This window comes from Rhipicephalus sanguineus, chromosome 2 (assembly GCF_013339695.2).
Source record: "Rhipicephalus sanguineus isolate Rsan-2018 chromosome 2, BIME_Rsan_1.4, whole genome shotgun sequence".
NCBI lineage: Eukaryota > Metazoa > Arthropoda > Arachnida > Ixodida > Ixodidae > Rhipicephalus > Rhipicephalus sanguineus.
This window is the reverse complement of record NC_051177.1, coordinates 13,852,220-13,874,969: the sequence shown is the minus strand read 5'-3', so window position 1 is coordinate 13,874,969 and position 22,750 is coordinate 13,852,220. Positions and strand designations below refer to the sequence as shown.

The 22,750-nt window shown below is 48.0% G+C and overlaps 1 protein-coding gene across 1 annotated transcript in view; it reads right to left on the bottom strand.

The window, feature by feature from the left end:
* LOC119381054 (transient-receptor-potential-like protein) overlaps positions 1 to 22,750 on the bottom strand; it is a 182,341-nt gene that overhangs the window by 149,899 nt on the left and 9,692 nt on the right. Inside the window, exon 2 of the mRNA XM_049412203.1 lies at positions 11,645 to 11,861. Within this exon, the coding sequence (XP_049268160.1) occupies positions 11,645 to 11,861 (217 nt within the window). The remainder of the gene's footprint in view (positions 1 to 11,644; positions 11,862 to 22,750) is intronic.

The following is a 22,750-nucleotide window of genomic DNA, read 5'->3' as shown; positions in this document are numbered from 1 at the left end:
GACGATACGCTTCCCCGTTTTGTGCCTTCTGCCGTGACATCGGGGACATTGAACATTTTATTTGGCTTTGCCCGCAGTTTGATGTGCAAAGAGCAGCGACTGTCCGCAGCTTGCAAAAAGGTTCTCATAGGCAGCGGACATTTGAAGACGTCATTTTTCCTGAAGAGCCCGCGGCAACGAGGAGGAGCGTGCAACGAATTTTGCTTGCCTTCCTGTGAGACACTGGGCTGTCCGCGCGCAGGCAGCACGCCGGCATTGGACCAATCTCGGAACAACGTTGGTAAACATTGGCAGAAATATTGGTCCTGCGTTGGCTTTTGGGGGTTTGCTACACCTAAATGTGCATTGGTCCAATATTGGATGCCAATGATTTTCCAATAATGGCGAGGATGGCTGGAGCCAACATTGTCCGTCCAACATATCGCCAATAATGGCAAGGATGGCTGTAGCCAACATTGTTCGTCGTACGTATCGCCAACATTGTATAAACATTGGCAGCTCCAATGTTTTTTGCCAGCCTTTATCGTTGGCTGCACCATCGTTCTTTATTTTTCAGCGTTTCACGCTGGTTCTTGCCAGTGTGAAACGCTATGTCAACATCTTTACGACATTTTTCACTGAATGTGTAGTTTAACATGAGGTAGATTTTTGTGCACGTAAATAAATGCATGTTGCCCACGCTTTTGCTTTTTGGCAAGCAGCAGGGATAATCAGCGTAGAAAAGCTGAGAGTACACACAACTTTATTCTGCATGTTTACATATGGCAAAGATACTGCAAGTATTGAAAATAATTTCGCATTTCACGCTTTGTTCTGCTGACCGCTTGCACAGAACCTACACTAATTACCTTGAATAACGCTCTTATATTAGAAATCGCGGAAACGGGACCACTCACAAACACACACAGCCTCCCTGTTAGCGCTTATTTAAGTTGTCAGTTCACCGAAGGTTCAAAAGGAAATGAGTGAAAAGCGAAGCGTAATGCAAAATGAAATAAATGAACATCTACATGCGAACAGACATTCGACACAGATGAGATCTATAACCATCTTGAACTACCGGAATGTTCATAGCCTATTTGTTAATTAAAAGGTAACTGCGGCAAGAGCTTGAAAGACTGCAACAACTTCAAAACTAATGAAAATTTGTGTGTTACAGATCCATCATTTCTTTGCGCGAAACGAGCAGCGAAGGGCAAATCAAAAACGGATATTTAGCTGGCGCACGACAACGCGATAAAAGAACAAAACAACAAACGCAAATGCTGAAACATCGCTAAGGGCGAGGACTTAACTAACCTGCTTCGACGCGCACAGCAAAGCCCACCACATGGGTATTCACAAAGTAACAATTTTAGAGAAAGTACGCGGTAATGTATACGTTAATAAACGCAGCACATATTTCACGTACGAAAAACACGGAAAGTAACATGCGACTAAGGAACGAAACGACTTACTGAACGCGATACGTACACAAAAATCCGGCGGAAAGTTTGCGATTTGTCAGGACACATCGGCGCTCATCTGCGGATCGCTCTTCAAAAGTCAAAACAATCAAGTCCGATGAAGAACAGGACAGTTGCCTTCTCACTGTGGCATCGTCGTCGAATCTCCGTATCCATAGAATCGCGGCATCCTGTCTCGATATCTGACTTCGTTTTTTCCCGATGACTCTTGACTGAATACTGAGGGGCGCGCGCGCGGCGCCCGCCGATGCTTGGAGCCCGAACGAGGGAAAGTAACCACCACTGACTGACGAAGAATAGCCGCCGGCCAGAAGAGGCCGAAACGCGTACGCATCTTCCGAGGTGCCGTCGTCTCCCGCGATCTTCTCACCCCCCACCCTCTCGTTTTCTATGGCATTGAAAGCCCGGAGCCACGTTTGAACCGTCGTGGGCGGAGCAGCCGTCAAGTGACAAGTGTTTTATGACCAGCCACCCCCGCGCAACTGCCGGGAGGAGAGGATGTAAAATTCCTGAGCAAAACATGGCGTCGCGCTGCTTCTCCGGCCTCCCGATCACCGAGAACATTTGTTCGAAGTGAACACGTCTGGTTGCGTGAAGCGTTGAGAGTGCAAACATAACTCATCGCTCATCTGGAGATTCCGCGGGCGATACTGTAGTCTTGGACAGCACGTCGTTGTAGCACGCACACAAAGAAGTTACAATCCTGTAATCCAACCAGTCGTGTAGCAAACACAAAAATACGTGGTGTGGTTGAAGTGACATGAAATGTTTTGATTGTTCGCCGCTAATAAAGCCGTCAGAAAAATTTCGGTGCGCGTGCGCTAAAGGCGCACCAGCGCAGAGGCCCATTGCGAAGCAGACTAGAATTCTATAGCTTCAATCAATGTAAAGGCATGGTTTTTTTTTATACAGTTGCGTTGTGTACGCTGGCTGTATCACACAATTAACTTTTAACAAGCATTGCAAAGTGAGATGTTGTGTTGTGTTTCCTTTCTCATAGATGTATTTCTAGCAGCGCGAAACTCACTTGAAAACTTGGTACTTATTTTACATTGCTCAACATCTCTAAAACAAATTTTGTCCAACTGTTTGATATATTTTGTGCCACACTAAATGCCAACTTAAAAATCAAGACCCTGTGTGCGCCAATTTTCCCTTTCTTATAGAATGGAATTTCCAGTTTTGTTTGTTGACTGACAGCAATGGACTGTTTTTGCCATATTTATACAGTAAAAGCTCGTTAATTCCACAATCATTATTTCGGAAACTCAGACAATTACAACGTGTTCACTGGTCCCGCCAAGCATGTTTATTGTTTAATGGCACCGAACTCTCGTTAATTCGGTCATATTGGGCCGCAACCGGGTTAATTCGGACGAACCTCGGAACGCGCCGAGCGCGAAGCGCCGCAAATATGCGATGCAAAGGAGCGAAAACGGCACTCGCGGACGGCCGAAACGGCCGCTGGCTTTCAGAAATGCGGGGTCGTCATCTACAATCGCGTTGTTATACGTAATAAGGAATGGGTTCAGAGCACGTTTCGGATTAGGACTCGACCGGGCCGCTCCCACGTCGGAACAGAAATACCAAGTCTCTTTTGCGTCGCGGGCCCGTTGGACGGCCCATAGCTGTTCTCGAGTCCGGGGCTAGTAAAAACATGCAGCCTCCCAGTTGGACGGCGTGATGCCTTCGCCGCCGTGTAACGCGGGGCTTTTGTAGAATATTTGTAGAATAAAGCAATGTGATAAGTAACCAGAAATCTTCTTTGAGGTGCGCTGGATGCCGGACAAAGTGATTTTCATATTAGCGTGCATGCGCAGGTGGTGGCTCGATTCGGGCTAACCTTCACTCAGTGATGGTAAAAGGGAAAAAAAAAAACATTCTTGCCGATATATCATGCATATGCTTGCCAGTGTTTAAGACATTGGAGCGACAACGTGTAAGTCTGGACAATATTGTCCGGCGCGTAGCATTGGTTGTCCAATATTGTTTAACCAGTCAGATTGACTGGACAATATATCCGATCTACTGCCATTACTTAACCAATATTGTTTTACCAACGGATAAGCTGGCCCAATATTGCCATCCATACGGCCTGGTTCTGCCAATATTGTATGTACATCGGCAACCATGGACCGTTGTTGCCAACCTCAAAGAATGGCATGACCAATATTGTATGTTGGCTGGCAAAGATGGACCATTATTGGCATCCTTGTAGGCTGGCTTGCCAACATTGGTTTTATAGTGGTTTGTATGGGCCATCATTGGGCCATCGTTTGCCAACGTATAAACAATATTGGACCAATGTGCTGTGCTGCCTGCACGTGGTGACAGACACCTACAGTTCAGGACATGCTCAGGTGGCCAGGCGAAACTCGCCTGCTGCAACATCACAACCTCCTCCACCACCACCACCACCACCTCAGGCTAAAGTCCCTGAAAAATAACTAAAGTAGCGCCATTCGTGTAAGTGTACAGGCACCTCCTCACTCGTGCGCTTTGTAGATTGCCAGTTGAAGTTAGTTGAGCTGCGAAGCTCGCAGAGCATGGCTCTTGGCCGGAAAGATAGGCTTGTGCAATTCTTCCGCTAGAGCGCCCGATGGCGCTGCAGTTCTAAGTGACGCAGTTGGAAAAGTCCGCGAAATAAAGGGTATGAAAGAAAAATCACGCCATATCCACGAAATGAACGATGATTGAGGAGCTGGCTTGGAGAAGATCGGGAAAACCCGTGAACCTTCCTCCGTACAAGTCTTCTACCATCGTATGAAGACGTGACACACGTTGTTATATATACATATATACACAAGGTTTGATTAATTTACAATTTTGATGAACAATACACACAATTTACAATTATATACGTATTGATGAAGTATATATACAAGAAATATCTATATAAGAGCGTCTGATTCTACATTGTCGACACTTGTAGACGCAACGCTCCTAATGTTTTTTTTTTCAATTTGAAAACTGCCTTCGAGACGCGCACGACAAAGTGGCCCTAACTAAAAATTACACCATTTCCCGCTAAAGGGGACCATGAGGCGATGCGAAGCCGGAGCACTTGCACGATCGCGTTCCGTTGGCGTTCTTTGGGCATGCTACGGACCTCGCGTCGTGGAACGCGAAGAGGAACGCTACGCGCGTCTTGTCTTCCCTCTAGCCTGGCCGTTAATTCTCACAGGGCGAGCGGGGAACGCAGTCGGCAGGCGTGCGAGAGGGGGGCAGCGTAGGAGAGGAGAGAGAGGGGGAGGGGACGCGCATGCGCTGGTGCTCATCGCGGCGTTGCGCAGGAGAGAATTTCGGCATGTCTAGCCCGCGTTTCAGAGGAAGAGAGGAAAGGGGAAGGGGATTAGAGCACTGCACGGGCTCGGGCCTACCCGAAAACCCGAGCCCGGCCCGGCCCGTGGGCCGGGCCGGGCCGGGTAAAGTAGTTTTCACGGCGGGCCCGGGCCGGGCTCGGGTTTGAAGCTCCGGGCTTAGGGCCGGGCCCGGGTTTGAGGTGGCGGGCTCGGGTCGGGCCGGGCTTGGACTTTGCTCAGTTCTTAAAGGGACTCTAAAGCGATTCAATGAATCGGTTAAGACTGATAAAGTGAAAACGCGAGTGTAACTGGTTTAACCATCATAAGGAGAAAATCAAGGGCAAAGTTTCATTTTAAATGTTGCGCGGAAATCTCCGCGCGTGACGTCACGGATTTCAAACTGTATTTGTCGTATTCTGGTGACATTGGGTCAACGAAACTTCTTGAAATTTCGTATGTTAAGTCTATGGCCCTCTCATAGGTCAATGTACTTAATTTTTACTGATTAGGAACTACGTAGATTCCAGTACATGCCGTCAAAATCTATGACGTCACGGTGTTTGTTGCACGATAATCAAGACGGCGTCAGCACCCGCATTTTCTTTTTGCGCGTTTTCTCGCTTACGAAGACTCTTGTCGCAGCGAGCGTAGTCATTAGAGTATTTTAAGAGTAATTTACTGATAATAGAAGAATCCTTTTTTTCTTTAGCGTCCCTTCAAGTGTGTTCCTCATGCGTTGCACGTACATATACGCTTTAGATTTTATCTCGATAAAATGGTACTTTTTTATGTGGGACAAGCTATTTGGACAAGTTTTTTAAGTGACAAGTACTGATCTTCTTTTGCCTCTTGCATATGGGGCTACTTGATTTATCTGAAACAGCCGAGCTAAAAGTAAATACACCAGGCGCAAATATAATTAACATCTCGTTATTCCGTGCTTTATTTGCATTCGTTACTATTTTATATCCCGAATGTTATTCTGTAATCGCCGTAATAAATGTAATATAATAAATTTATACCTATAACTTATCATCGCAAGTGCGTTTACGGAGCTACCAGGTGAGGAAACGTTCTTGAATGTTCCCGCCCTCCACTAAAACGAAAAGACTGCGCGGAGTCTCGTTGCGTAAAATCCCTACAAAGACATTCTTTTTCCGTGGCTTCGTCTAGGTTCCCAGAGGTCATGTGACACGAGATGGACATGCACAGCCTGCTGTTTTAATCTGAGCGTTCGTCTTGTTCCGCTCTATATCAGGGGTCTCAAAGCCGCCTCAGCTAACGGGCCGCATTCACGAAAATTTACTTCCGCAAGGGCCAGGACGGTGACGAAGGTAGGAGTCGAGGGGGGTGGGGGAGGGAGGAATAGGCTGTACCCCCGTAGCCAGGAGGGGGCCCTTGACCCCCCTCCCCCCCAAAAAAATTTTGGTGAAGTAGGTGTTTTTACCAAAAAATAAATGATGAATATAGGTGTTTTTCTCAAATAGTCAAGGTTTTCAGCAAGTGCCCCCCCCCCCCCCCCCCCGAAATAAATTCCCGGCTACGGGCCTGGTTGTACCAGATGTCAGATAACGTTGCCATTTGAAAGACCTATTTAATATATCATATATGGGTCATTTCTAAAGGGCATATTTGGTGGCAAGTTTCCACCAACATATCGATACCATCTTTAAAATGACTAAAATCTGGACGCCAATTCTGCAATATAGTGTTTTGTTTCACGGTTATGCATCAACACATGGTGGCTGCAGGCGGTGCCTCACGAAAAACAAAATGCTTTAGACCTGTTATGATTGTGTAGCTCAAAAACGTACTTATAAATAAATAAAAAAGTGGGACGAAGACAGTCATGTGCGGGTCGCAGGCCGCTAGCAAGAGGTCCGCGGGCCCCGTGTTTGAGACCCCTGCACTATATAGTGCGAGAGCTACATGATAGTGCCCCAACAGCGTTGGACTGTGCAGGAACAGCACATGTCCATTAAACATGTATATTCATGTATAAAGGCAAAGTATATTAGCTTGACGAAGTATCTACCTTAAAATAAAAATGACGAATTCCATGCAGGGTGATGTCCCCTTACCTTTAATCATATGCATCCAATGAGTAAGCGTGGAGAAGTTATTAGCACCTTAATTACCAAACTGGAATGAACCCCGAAAATAGATCGCAATCACTTCGTCCACCTACTGCCAGTCCTATGCCCACCAGCGTAGGCCACGTTCTACCGGTAAAACATCGTTAGGAAGGCATACACCATTATATTATAAAAAAAAAAACAGAGTCCTGTGCAAGCCGTGCATAACAAACACTGCTGAAAACTGCAAGGACAAGCTCTCAGAGACATTTATAGGTTATATTGAAGAGTGACACAACGTTCGGGAACGAGAGAAATGAAGGGATCAGTTTGACAGCTATTGTCATTCTGCAGAGGTCCAAAAAGACCTCCTAAATTTGCTCCAGTGGTGGAAGTTAAGAACGACGACTGCCGACGCCTTCATATTTCGCAAGGCAGATGTGCGCCCCTGGGACTATCGCAAGCAGGAAACTTTAGCGCAGCAGGACATGTGATGCAACGGCGCATGGTGTGCTTATAGCGGAATCTTTTTATAATTTGATTTTTGTTGTACAATAACATGCGAGCAAATAAACTATAAACTATGCCACAAAAACTTATAGACTGTATATAATAGCAGTGGTGTGGTATATGAAAAGAATGCTATGACAAATAGTTTCTTTTTTGCCATTCGGCTTCTTATACCTATTTCCAAAGTGCATGCGGTGTGCGCGGTTCGTTTTAATTTTTATCTAGGTTAGTGTAATTACAACAAATGTAATAAATCTGGCTTTTTTCCTCTATTTCTCTTGATGTGAAAAGGTGCTACAATGATGAAGATATATGTGCTACATATCCAGAATGGTGCACAATTGACTTTGTCTTACAGCACGCTTTAAAGGGACACTAAAGGGAAAAACGATTTTCGTATTATTAGTGAATCACTCATTCCCAATTCCAAAATCCCCACAGCGGCCGCCGCGAGAACTCATGGGAAGCGAGAAAACGCGCGAAAAGAAATTACGGCTGGTAACGCCACCTTGAAATGCCCACATCAAACGCGTCATAGATTTTGACGGCGTCTGCAAGGCCCTACGCAGTTCTTAATCGGTAAAAATGAAGTGCATTGTTTTCCGAGGGGGGGCGGGGGCATAGACTTAACATACGAAGCTTCAGGAAATTTCGACAAGCCAAAATACCAAAAATACGCTTTAAAATTCGTGTTGTCGCGCCTAGAGATTATGGCGCGAAATTTAAAAATGAAACCTTGACCTTAATTTTATCTTTTATTAATGCATCTGTATTGGTGGAATTAACGACATTAGATTTCTCAGAGTACAATTTATCAACCTAAGCTGATTCATTGTTTCACTTTCGTGTCCATTAAAATTTCAATGGAGAGCGCAATAATCACAAAGTGAAGAGAGCGTTCTGGTGTCTGCCCCTCTGTTTCTATTGCGCTCCTTAGCGAAACCGGACTCATCCTGCAAATAACTCTTCTCCCAACAATATCTTCTACAAAACGCTCTTGATGATCCGGATTGTATTCCTAGAAAATTAGGTACAGTATACCACCTAGAAAATTAGGTACAGTATACCACTGCCGAACGAACGTTCATCGTACCCAGCATGTCCGCTCAACTGTTTCCACGGCGAGCCAGCCCCTTTTTACAAGAAAGTACCCTACGTTAAAGTATACTTGCTAGCGAAGCATGCGCCAAGCATACGTAGATCTTTGACACTTAAAACGCCTTGCGGTCGATTCTATGCTCGGGCAACACCACCTAGATTAATGGCTCGGGCCCCTATCGGTCCCGATCTGTGGTCGGGCCGGGCCGGGCCGGGTAGGCGAATTTTTTGCTCGGGTTCGGGCCGGGCCCGGGTCTCGCTTTGAGTCGCCGGGCCGGGCTCGGGCGGGTAATTTTGAACGAGTCCCGGGCCCGGGCCGGGCCCGGGCCGAGAATCTCGGCCCGTGCAGTGCTCTAGAGGGGATAGGGAAAGTGGAGAGGGGGAAAAGGGAAGTGAAGAGGGGTAGAGGAGAGGGGAAGTGGAGAGGGTGTGTGGAGAGGGTATGCGCATGCGCAGTAAGGGTGGTCACGCCGCACACCACCACCGGATTGAACTCCGCCACAAGATACTTCGCATCTAACGTAGCAAGACGCTGCGTACGTAACGCAACGCTTACTACGTTGCGTTCTCGCGAGATCTCGAACAAACCAGAAACGAGAGCCCATGGCGGCTGCAGTGGCGTTCGACGCAGACAGCAATAGTGAACCCGATGCAAGTCGTGTGTACTCCACATTGAAAGGCCATGTTTCCATGCCAGACAAGGTACAATCAAGCGGCACGTTCCGGCGTCCTGACCAGTGGGAAGACATAGCCTGGCGTCTCCCAGAAATCCTCAAGCAACCGTCTTCGACAGGTTGTGTGCGCGAACGCGCTATCTATTTCTATCAGGCATCTAGGCGAATGACGCCGTAAAAAAAAAAAGAACGTGAGCTTGGCTCTTACTTTTATTCATGCCGCAACATAACGCACATTGAGCGTTGTGCGAGCTTTGATTCCTTGAAAGTACTGCTAGTAGATCGGAAAGTCAAGAATGCCTGCAATACGACCAGTTGCTGTAAGGTATACGCTAAGCCTCATACACAGCCGCGCTAGATAGAACGCTGTGTTCGATCCAGTGCGGCCGTAGTCCATCAAACGCCATTCTTCCATAGTGTACCCAGCTTCAAAGCTGTGTGCACATAGTAATGTTCAACGTTTACGGCAAAGGTCAACGCGCGCAACCAATGCAGCCAGGGACGACGCCAAAAATGCACACAGCGAACGCCGCCGCCTCACATGTATGCCAGTGGCCATTACCCAGGCCATCGGGAGGTCCTGCGTGCAGATCACAGAGGCCACGTTACTCCTGGGACCTAGCATTCTTCTGACGTCGGTGGCGCTGATAAGCATGCGAAAACACTCACATCTCGCGTACGACTAATCTATATGAGTGAAACGGGTCAGGGTACGTTAAACTAAAACTGTTGTAGCACGCTTCGCTTGCAGCGTACGCAACGTATTGTGCGCAGCGTACGCAACTTCTGCGTACGCCCAACTAAAAGTGTCTAATAGCTGTCCGACGCTGGCCTGGCTGTCGACTGCGTTCCCCGCTCGCCCTGTGAGCATTAACAGCCAGGCTAGAGGGAAGACACGACGCGCGTAGCGTTCCTCTTCGCCTTCCACGACGCTTTGAATGGATGGATGCAGGTTACGGCGCGGAACTTCGCCCCAGCTTAAAAACCTGGCAAGCCAGCTCCTAATAGCGATAAATACGGCAATGTAATGTATACCGAAGCAAGTGGCGTCTTTTCATGGTGTCCGACAGCATAAAATTGTACGGTATATAATCTTTTCGTACACAAAAGTGCTCGCTCCTGATGGCAGCGCCACTGCAAACTCGGCGGCGCTAAGAAATCGCTAGAGTGGCGCACTAGCTTTTTAGAAGGTTGTCCGAGCACCATTATAGCACCATCTTGTTCGTCCTCGTCTGGGTTGTTTACTCGATCGGTGCACGGCGCGTGGTCAACCGCACTTGAGTCAGTTCGTACGGTGGTTCTGGATGCTTCAGGATGCCGACCTGCTGTGCCAGTGGCACCAACCACCGGTACAAGAACAGAAAGGTTTCCACTACAGCGGGTAAAATCTGTAGCTTCCAGGAGGACACCCTAGAGGCGTTGCTGCAGCTGCTAGGAAAGGAGGCAGAGGCGAAGGGACGCAGTTGCCGCTACTTTATATTTTTCAGGGACTTTACCTCAGGCGGGTGTGCGCCACAGGAATTAAGCAAGCCCCACCACCGAGTACAGAAGGTGCAAGCGTTAAACGAAACTCTGCTCGGCAAAGTGGAGCACGGGAAACGCGTGAAAGAAAGAAAGCGACAGAAAGGAAGAGAGTAATGGAGAGAAATAAAGGGAATAAAACGTAAAAAGATAGAAAGACCGAGAAAGACACAGATAGAGAGAGAGAGAAAGAAATTGAAATAAACATATACAAAATAAGATACCAAAAACAGAAAGAAAGATAGAAGAAGAGGGGCGAGGAGGCTTTTCTTTTTTCTTTCGTTTTTAAGGGCGAAGTGCTCGTCATGCTGACTTTATGTAGCTTTCTACCGGTCATACCCAACCACAAGTGCACATTTTTCGCGCACTACGTGGTTAAATAAACTCTACGGGGGGAGACACGATGACAACAGGTGGTGCTCAAACTCACCACTGCTTTATTCGTATCTCATAAAAGACGAGAAAACCAGTCGGAAAACAATAAATACCATTAGCTCCGAGAGCCCGTTGCAAGCAATGCCGACAAGTGTGGATGTGTTTGAGTTGGCATTGCTGTTATAACGTAAGGTGCTCTTCCGATCACTCTCGCAGCAAGATAACCCGCAATTATTGGCATGCACATCGGCGTTTACGTTCGTTGATGCAGCGTTGGGGGGCACGATACACTGCATTATCAGTACATTGCACAAATGCGCCTGTACTTTACCCTTTTCTTTTTTCGCGCAATTGTCGTTCGCTGCTTTGAATAATCTCTTAAGCTTATGCGGCGCGGAAAGTACAACAGTTACACCGTGTCTCACTTTCTAGGGCAACGCGTTGCGAACGCGGATTCGACTGCTTTGTTGAAATAATCTCTTTCTTCTTGGCTGTCCGCAGGCTTTTTGCTTCTTTTTAACCGATTCTGTTGGAACGTGCTTTCACAGTAGCCGCTATAGCAGATGTGCGAGAAGGCGCGCTTTGTCGGCTGATTCTCGAGAAAAGGGGTTCAAAATGCTCGCCTTCTCGAATGGCCTGCAGCAGGGCGTCCCCGATGTGCACGTCCGGCTGGTGTAGCAGCAACTCGACGATCTCGACGTTCTCGTTGTCGACGGCGATCTGGATGGCGCTGCGGCCCAAGATGTTGGTGCAGTTCACGTTCACCGGATCTGGCGGCGACAGGCACCGGATCATCGTGTGACGGTCGCCTCGCTCGGCCGCCTCCAGGAACGTCCGCTCCTGCGCACAAACAGACGCGTGCACGAACACTGATTTGCGGAAGATATATAACGTCTCTGCTCCCGTGTCTTGTGTGTTTCCACTTATCAACAAACAAGCCCATACATAGCCACGATATTGATTTGTAATCGCGAATAGGTCTATAAAACGTAAAACGCGTCCCTATGTTTCGGATTGCAAAAAAAAAAAAAAAACACTACGTTAGCCGGACCAAACTGGTCGGCAGAGACGTGGCATTAGGTGTGAAGGTGGCTACGCTGGCCCAATAGCGATGCGCACTGTGACAATTGTATTTCTTGATGTCCACCTTCTATGGGGACAAATTCCACTTTCGTGTTATGAACAATTCCTGTGAAAGAGGAATCAGTCGTCATTTTTCTTCCAGTGCTGAAGGAGGAGGAAGAAGCAGACGAAAAGACGGGGAGGTTCTCAGACCGGCTGGCTACCCTGTGCTGGGAAAAGGGCAATAAAAGATGATAGAAATTAGATGCTACAAAAAGAAAGGATAATACACCATCATCATCAGCCTGTCTACGCCCACTGCAGGGCAAAGGCCTCTCCCATGTTCCGCCAATCAACCCGGTCCTGTGCTTTCTGCTGCCACGTAATACCTGCAAACTTCTTAATCTCATCTACCCACCTAATTTTCTGTCTCCCCCTCACGCGTTTGCCATCTCTTGGAATCCAGTCAGTTACCCTTAATGACCACCGGTTATCCTGCCGACGTGCTACGTGCCCGGCCCATATCCATTTCTTCTTCTTAATTTCAACTGTGATATCCTTAACCCCCGTTTGTTCCCTGACCCACTCTGCTCTCTTCCTGTCTCTTAAAGTTACACCTATCATTTTCCTTTCCATCGCTCGCTGCGTCGTCCTCAATTTAAGTTGAACCCTCTTTGTAAGTCTCCAGGTTTCTGCTCCGTAGGTAAGTACCGGTAAGATGCAGCTGTTATATACCTTCCTCTTCAGGGATAGTGGCAGATTACCATTCATGATTTGATAATGCTTGCCGAATGAGCCCCAACCCATCCTTATTCTTCTAGTTATTTCACTCTCATGGTTCGGCTCCGCGGTTACTACCTGTCTTAAGTAGACGTACTCCTTTACAACTTCCAGTGTCTCGCCACCTATCGCAAAGCGCTGTTCTCTGCCAAAATTGTTCCACATTATACAAGGATAATACGACACTGATTAAATTATCTCCCTAAGTCCACTTGTCCGCAAACTGTTCGACTTCACCATGAAGGTGATGTACGCTTTTCCTTTTTCGCATAAATGATCTACTGACGCATTCAAAACGGCAATCACTCTTTCAAGTTTTCTTTTTTTTTTGCTTCCTCAAGTTGACAGTTCGATCCTTGAATAGATTTGTTGACAGCCTAGAGTTATCAAGCTTCTCCTAATTTTCATCTTTGACAGGGATTGAATTGGATCCGATTTGGATTAATACCAATACGGGCAGCCGCTCAGTGAATACCCACTGTTGACGTACAGTCTGCATCCTTGTATCACAAAAAAAAAACAAAGAACACTGCAAGGGAGTCAATCAATAAATGTCAGCTACAGAGCAACTCTGGGTGCGTGAGGGCAGCGGATATTTGTTGAGCAGATATCAACCGAGCGGCAATAGTTTCACTTCGTGCACCGCTCGCTGTAGAGAGATAGACAAAAAAGCAACACGAGTGCCGGAAGCTAGATGTCGGGAGTCAACATAAAGAAAGTGGTTGAAGGTGTGACGAACGACAGGACAAGGCACAAAGAAGGCCGCATGAATACAGGAAGGGAGCCATCACTGGGCTCCGTTCACGATGCAGCTTCAAGTTCCTCACAAGTCATACAAAGCAGGACATGTGGACACCCGCGTATTGTTTATAACGTGCGCGGGTTGCCAGATGAACGCCTACCTACCACAGAAAGCAAGTCAATATGTCGATATGCAATGTGAAGAAATGTCAACTGCTTTATTTAAAAGAACTGCCGCAGGAGCAGCCTTACGGGTTGCCTGGGTATGCAAAGAATGGACCTGCCTCAAAAAAAAAAAAAAAAAACTCACAGTTTCGTCTCAAGGGCGAAGCGAAAATGCGATAGCAAGAAATTGGAATGTCACAGGAAGAACAGCAAACAGCTAGAAACTTGCTGCGGGCTGCTGAAGCACAAAGGACGCAGGAAAAAAAAACACACAAGGCGAGTGCGAACTAACAACTGTCACAGCTCGACACTTGCAGCGCGCTGCTCCAACACAAAGAAGGAGGCACGAAAAGAACGCACAGGTATACATAGGACGTGCGCAAACTGTCACAGTTGTTACTTCAACTAACCCCTACTTTGGCTCTTCTAGTTGGCAGATCACTCCTTTCGCAAACGAGGCCGCTGTAGCGAGCAAAGTGACCTTCATGTGATGTATAGGCTCCCCAAGCAACGCTTAGTGGCGCTGCTGCTCTTGACAGGCAGCGCCATCTCTGGCACAAAAACACAAACGGGGTACAAGCAACGCGCGTTTTCCCTTCTCACCAACACGCTGCCGCTCGCTTCCGTGAACGTGCAGAGCTCTCGCGGTGCACTTGCGGCGCCTCACAATGTAACGCTTGCAGTGCGGCTTCAAAAGTATCTTCAAGCTTGACTGGCACTTCCGTAAAGCGAACATGATAAAAGGAAAAAGACTCGTCAATCACGTTTACGGTGAAGAGCAGACGATCGACGACAACGACGCCCGACTCAAAGCGAAATGCATTTCCCAAGTCACGATTACACCGTTAGGACGTATACCTGGAGGTAAGTCTCATTCTGTCATGTTAAAGATGCGTAATGGCCCACATGCACTCCGAAATGAAGCCGTGCACGTTATCGATGTTCTGCGGTGTGGACTACGAATCATATGATTGTTGTTTTGATATGGCATACTTGTAGGAGCTGCGGTGTACTTTCGTGAACAAACGTTTGCGGCGTGCGAAAAAAAAAAAAAGAAATTATACGGCCATGGCACTGTTTCCTGAGAAGGTTAGAGTCAAGTCCTCCGTGCCCCAGGAGAATCACCCGCCGATTAAGACGCGAGGCAGCTAGCTGAGCTTTAACCACTGTGAAGCAAGATGAACTGCTCGCCTCGTTTTTTGGGCTCTCGCGTTATGCTTGCACTCTCTTTATATGAGGATATCGACTTGACAGGCGTATAAAACCTGCTGCGCGAAGGCGGCTAGAAAATCGCACAAAGTCAGACGGTGGTTACTTCAAGGTTGCAAGTGCAAAGCATGTATTAAGTGCCAGTTATATTTAGCGGCTTAAATATATATCACCCTAATAAAGTGACAAAAACAAAGCAAACCTGCAGAACGATGTCAAAGCTTGCTGAAAATGCACAGACGTCCGTTCCGGCGTGATAAAGCAGCCTTCCCGACGCGTGAATTGCAGGCGCCGAACTTCTGACAATAAGCCGAGTTCAGTTGAATTCAACCAACCGCGCAACGCTAACGGTATATTGCGAGTGTGAACGTTCAACAACGACGGGTATAAACGTTCGACGGGTATAAACGTTATAAACGACGGGTATAAACGTTCATAAACACGGGAATCAAAACACAAAGTTGTTTCACCTACAACCGTAACTGGACTTTCACAATGCAAGAAGACAGCGACTAATCATTACTGTAGTCGCTGCGTGCTTGCGCCGCGTTGCCTACCGATTCAGGTAGTCGAAACGAACGAACGCGATGAACTCAGACAGCCAAAATAGAAGGCAAGACAGCGCTGTCAGCTATCAACGCTTGCAGCCTTTATTTCTCGTGCGAAACGCCCGCGAACCAATACAGTTTCACACGTGAATCGCATGCCTTGATTATTTATTTATTTATTTATTTCAGTATACTGTCAACCCCAAATGGGGTTTTTACAGGAGTGGGTACATTTAGAGAAAAACAGCAAACACACAAAAGTGTTACAGTGAAAATGTAGATGAAGACGGAATCGCATAAATCTGTACAATTCATACATAAATGTCTTGACAAATGTCTGATGGCATACATGCTAAACACAGAAATATACTTAGGTTACAATATATTCACTGAGGTTACATCATCGTAGTATTCATATTATGTTACAGGCATAGGATAAAGCAACAAGCAAGCAGGAAACTATTTGTGAATCAATCTGGCAATGTCAAGCATCTAGATCGGTGTTGCAATGGACAGCTCGGCAAGTTCTAGAAATTTTTGTACTGTCGTTTGCAACACCGTAGATGCGTCTAGCGCATTCCACTCACGCACGGATAACGGAAAAAAGGAATAAAAGAAAGTGTTGTTGTTGCAAATGAATTCTTCAAGAGTGAGTGGGTGTTTGTTTCGAGTAATTCTAGACTGACTTATATTGATGTGGTCTGATGCTTTAATCCTAAATGAGTTGTGCAAAAGTAAGTAGATAAACTTTAGACGATGGAGTTTCGATCTACTGGATAAAGTAGCGAGCCCTGCGCGTCGAATAATTCAGTAGGTGAATCTGTGCGCCGGTGCCGGTTGTAGATAAATCGTGCTGCTTTGCGCTGCACCCTTTCCAGTGTTGATATGCAGGTAGACGTGTACGGGGACCAGACAATGTTCGCATATTCCAATATCGGACGTATAAGGGAAAGATAAGACAGAAGTTTTATCTCGGGGGGTGAGTCTTTCAAGGCACGTTTAAGAAAGAAGAGCTTGTTCATGGCTTTTTTTGTTACTTGCTGGACGTGCGTTGTCCAGTTCAGATCGGATGTGATGTAAATACCCAGATAACGGTATTCGTTAACAGAACGCAGTGCAGTGCTGTCGGAACCATAAGTGAATTTGAGCGGAATTTTTTTCTTAGTAACTATCTTAGTATCTGCACTGTTGTGGCAGGCCACGACGCCGCAATACTTCAGACCTCGCTTGCGCTTCCGCGGGGTCGTTTCTTCCAACGTGGAAATCCAGCTTCGCAGAGCAAGCCTCTCGGTTCAGTGTGCCAAGCTGCCGGCACGGCGCCCCAGTTCCCCGCACCGACTGCGCAGCGCGCGCGCGCGCGTGTTCCCGCTGCCGACAAACAGATTGAATCGGCTGCGCTTGCACCCACTCGAGCAAGAGCTTCTCTCCAGAGCTGCAGCGCGGCGCTGTCGCCGCGAACCAGCGCTGGAGTTTCCGCGTAAAGCCCCTTGATGTTGGAAAGTAGCGACGCTCCTTTATCCACGCCGGCTCATCCTCGCCGCGCCGTCAACCTCCTCTTTTTTCACCCTCTCTTTCGCGGAGCCGGCGCATCCGCAACGCTGAATGGCTGCGACGCGCGATAGCTCCCAGTCAGGTGACCCTGACGTCACGAGAAGCGAGCGCAAGCAAACTTCGCTCGCTTTCAGCTGCTCACGCCCGCCATGAACCCTCCAGGCGTCAACCCTCCAGGCGTGTGTGTACGGGTGTGTGCAGGTGTATGCGTGTTTGTATGTGCGCATATGTGCGCCTGCGTTTGTATGTGCGTGTGCGCACGTGTTAACGTGTGAGTGCATGTGAGTGCGTTTGTGTATTCGCGGTGTTTGTGCGTGTATGCACGTATGTGTATGCGTGCGCCTGCGTGTCTGTACTCTGTATCACTTGTGCATGCGCGTGCGTTTCTGTATCGCTGTGTATGTGCGTGTGTGTCTGTATCGCGTGTGTATGTATGTGCCTGCGTGTCAGTATCGCGTGTGTATTTATGCGCGTGCGTGTCTGCATCGCGTGTGTATGTATGTGCGTGTCTGCATAGCGTGTGTATGTATGTGCGTGCGTGTCTGCATTGCGTGTGTATGTATGTGCGTGCGTGTCTGTATCGCGTGTGTATGTATGTATGTGCGTGCGTGTCTGTATCGCGTGTGTATGTATGTATGAGCGTGCGTGTCTGTATCGCGTGTGTATGTATGTATGAGCGTGCGTGTCTGTATCGCGTGTGTATGTATGTATGAGCGTGCGTGTCTGTATCGCGTGTGTATGTATGTATGTGCGTGCATATCTGTATCACGTGTGTATGTATGTATGAGCGTGCGTGTCTGTATCGCGTGTGTATGTATGTATGAGCGTGCGTGTCTGTATCGCGTGTGTATGTATGTGCGTGCGTGTCTGTATCACGTGTGTATGTATGTATGTGCGTGTGTGTCTGTATCGCGTGTGTATGTATGTGCGTGCGTGTCTGTATCGCGTGTGTATGTATGTATGTGCGTGTGTGTCTGTATCGCGTGTGTATGTATGTATGTGCGTGTGTGTCTGTATCGCGTGTGTATGTATGTATGAGCGTGCGTGTCTGTATCGCGTGTGTATGTGCGTGCGTGTCTATCGCGTCTATATGCGCATGTAATGTATGTATGTGCGTGCGTGCGTGTCTATATCGCGTGTGTATGCGCATGTGTATGTAAGTGCGTGTCTGTTCGCATGTCCACGCACGTGTGTCTGTAACACGTGTGTACGCGCCTGTGTATGTATGTGCGTATCTATATTGCGTGTGTATGAGCGTGCCTGCCTGTATCCCGTGCGTATGATCGTGTGTATCTATGTGTGTGCGTGTCTGTATCGCGTGTGTATGCATGTCCGTGTGTGTACGTATGTGCGTGTCTTTATCACGTGCGTATAAGCGTGTGTGTGTGCCTGCGGGCATGCATCGTGTGCGTGCGTGTCTGACAGCGGCATTGACACAAAAAGGCTTCGGGCTCACTCATTTGGCCCAATTTAAGTAAACCACCACATTCCTTCTTGGGTGCCTTCTTTTAGCTCATCAAGACCACAATTATGAAAAAAATTCTCGCCTATACTTTATACTGGTTACATTATATGCGTTAATACACCGTGTTAAGGACAGCCGAGGCGGCGACGGGAAGGTAAACCGCTCAGCCGCCAGTTGATATACTCATTTTTTTCGAAGCGCTTATTTGTATATACCGAAGCGTCTTTAAAAATATATTTGTCACTTTGTTCTATCGGAAGCCCACTTTCGCCATGACTATTGCTTAAGAAACAGGTTCTCATTTGACGCTTCAAGGGGCCGATTAAACAAGCGCGCGCAGTGATTTTAATGCGGCTGCGGCGAGCCAGTGGAGGGTTCAGCGTGCCGTGCGCAGCGCGCCGGCCAGGGGAGGGGAGAAATCCGAGGAGAATTGAGGAGGAAAACGCGCGCGCGGAGGAGAGTGTCGCTACTTTCTAGATCAAGGGCATGGAGGAAGGAATATACTGAGGAGAGGCCCTGACGTCACTCGTTGTGAAGCCGTGGTGAAGCCGGAAGTCGGCCATATTGACTGGGCAAATTCTCCTCTCTTGTTTACATCCGAATGTGAAGCGAAAGGCGCGACTCTCTCTCCGGCTCGAAAAGCACGTGGGCTGCGCGGCGCGCGCGCCGGTGCTATCCGAAACCAACTGAACGGATTTTAACGCGCTGTTCTGCCGCGATACGGCTGACGAAATCTCTCCGTCTGGGTATTGTACTCTTGCACTGCCGCCGTTTACAATAAACTCCGCTAGTTGCACGTTAAGTTTTTTTTTTTTATTTGAACAGTTTCTTGTGAAAATAAAGATGTTATGTCGGACCAGCCAATTCATTGCCGCTCAACGAACCAGGCGCCGAAATTTGTACGGATTCTTTCAGATCGCTTTTCTTTTACGCTTCTCTTTGGGCTTTATGGAACTTTCGGCCAGGCTGTGAGCTAGGCACGGCGATACAAAAACATGTCTTCTCTGCAATATACCCGGAGGCCCGTAGTTATGCCACTAAAATCGGCGTCGGTGGAGCATGTATACGTGACAGCCCGTTGAGGTTGCGGCGGCCTCCTTGTTTTCGCTTCCCTTATGTCCGAAGCGTACTGTTTTCAACGGATATCCCAAAGGCCAGGATTTCATTAGGACGAAGCAGCGAACACCAACTGAAGGTGCGTGAGAAGATGTCTCTGATGTGGATCACGCGCACTGGTACCTACGGAGAACTTAAAGGCGAGGATCGCGTTAGGACGAAAGCTGGGAAAGCCAGCCGAAAGAATGCGTGGGAAAAGGTCTCCCGGATGGATCACGCGCGGACACAGCCGCCAAGGACGGCGGGGAAAGCCAGCCGAATGCGAGGGAAGATGTCTCCGGGATAAGTGGCTAGTTATTTGAGAACAGGAGAGAGAAGGCGCTTGTTTCTGTCTCCCTTATCGGGAACATAGCTAAGCGCCTTGCTTGGTGGTGAAGTGGTGGTTCACGCGCGGACACAGCCGCCAAGGATGGCAGAGAAAGCCAGCCGACGGAAGGCGAGGGAAAAAGGTCTCCGGGATAATTGCCTGTTTATTAGAGAAAAGAGAAGGCGCTTGTTTCTGTTTCCCTTATCGGGGACCCGGCTAAGCGCCTTGCGTGGTGGGGAAGGGGTGGTTCACGCGCGGACACAGCCTTCAAGGATGCCCGCCCGGTTCAAAGAGCGCCCGTAAACAAACACAGCATTCCTCCTTTCTTAACGAAAGCAGGATATGATTGTGTACACCTGAGGATTTCGAATAGTACGAGCGGCACGTCTTACTGCGTTGGCACTATCCCTCGAAGCTCCACTGCGAGCACGTCGCTGTGTGCGCGGTCACAGCCGCAATGCCCAGCTGTTGTGTGCCAGGATGCAAGTCGCGCGGCTCACAAGGAGTACCAGCCACCTCCTACCATTTGTAAGTAAATTTACTTATTCGGTGGACGCGTTAGAGTAGAGGCCAAGCGAATTCGCATAGTGGCAATCGTTCTGTAGATTTATAATATAACATGTTATGCTGCGTGTATACATTACTGTGCAATACATATGTTGTGTAACCATCCATTATCAGGTTTCCCAAAGATGTGACAGATTTTTCGGATTGCTATAGTCACAAATATTTGTGGTGAAATATTTTTGCACGTCACTGAATTGTAGATGTACTGCTCGATGTGTACTTCACAATTTTCCTCCGTACTTGTACTTGTCATAAGTGTCATTAAAATGTGTTTTGCTCCTTCTGTCTTGAGTTCTAAAATAATTTGGTCACCATCGTTCGAACGGCTTTGTCCGACGCGCATTCAACGAGGTGCACCTGGTGACCTTGTGCAGGTGTGAGTAGACATTTTTACGAGTTTTGCTCTAATACAGACAATACTGCGAAAAGCGAGCATCTTAAGCGAAGCAGAACAGGTAATTTAATACGCACAAGCATGCTGTAACTGTAAAGGAACATGAAAAACAAGATTCAATTACAGTCTTGAATAAGGACCTGCGGGCCGCAAATGCATCGTCCGCTGTCATAATTACCAACACCGCATAACTGTCACTGACCTGCAAGGCATTCATTGAACAGATTCTGGAGCACAGTTGCTATCTTCTATGATGGCTCTTCAGCATGATTTTGCTGGACACTGCAAATCCAAAGTAAGTACGTATACGCGCGCTCGTTCCACGCTCTCTAGTTCAGAATTCTGGTTACAGCCACCACCGGGAGAACACCGCGTAGCTAACAATGCGGCACAAAGAATGGATGCTGCCGTACAACTGCAGCACGCCACGGTTAGGTGCGAGGCCCACGAAAACGCGCACACCGCCGCTGAACCGCCGGACCGATGCCGCGCCGCACCACATCAATAACAAAACGCCGCCATTGTGCCCAGTGAATATGGCCGCCATGACGTCATTTCCTCCACACTTTTCCCGCAGCGCGCCGGCTGGGCATGCCCTCTCCTCTCCGCGGTGTGGGCAGTGCCGCCCTGGCGGTCAAAGCGCGCATACTCCAGCCGCTCCCGCGGACGAGAGTGGCGACTGGTTGAGGCGATGCGAGCGCGTATCGCCGAAACAAAACTAAAGGATGCTGGCGGTACTGTTGCGCATTCAAGTGCCACAATACGTACAAATGACGGAGGACATATTCTTCTATGCTTTTGGTTCTAACACATATAAACAGGAACGGATGCGGTGTTGCATCTGGGCAGTCAGGCGAGCACAGTATGTTCTGCTCTTGCTCGCCTGTCTAGTGGCGTCGGGCTGGTTTCTAAACCAAATTGCGCGTCTGCTAGATTTATTCGATAGTGAGGGCCACCAGTGGAAACCGCGGCCAACGAGCAGAATTTAATCAGTGTTTTGTCGTAAATAAAACATACATATTAATGCAGCATGCGGCATATGTAACAATCTTTTCATCTGACCTCCACCAGGCTCCTTCTGATGCCACCGCGTGATGTGAATATGATACGATAGGCAGGTAGACTACATTATTTGCACACAGTTACGCAGAAGGAAAGCTGTCTGTCTACGAGATGCGTACGGGGGCGCGTTCACCGAAGCCGCTGAACTGTTATGAGGAATACGCACGCGATGGATGCCTCCGTTGAACGGCACTTGTGCCACAGACAGAGTTGTTGTCACGAACAAAGCAGTGGACTAGTCGAAGCTTAGCTTTCTGGAGTCAGCCGATGCGGTAAAGCTTCTTTGTGCATTGGCTGCTGTGGCGAAGTGACATCGCAATTTATGCCTCGCTAGAAAATGGTCAAATGTCTTGGATTTTTACTCGCCGTTTAATTCGCCTAACGTACTGTGTTAGTTTTTTCGCTTGCCTGTGTCTGCTAGAACAATCGTGTTGATCAACATCGACAATTGCTGGCGTTTTACGTGCCAAACAAGGTATGATTATGAGGAACGCCGTAGTGTGGGAATCAGGATTATTTTGACCGCTTCGGGTTCTTTAATGAGCACATAAATCTCAGTATGCGGGTGTTCTTTGTATTTCAACCCCATCGAAATGCGGCCACCGTGGCCGGGAATCTATCCGCGCTCTCGAGCATAACAGCGCGACACCGCACATGCTACGCTAGCACGGTGGTTTGCTTGATCAACGTCCGCGTGCATAATACCGCGGGATGGGCATACATATACCACGGCAGAAAAACGTTGACGCACCCACTCCTTGC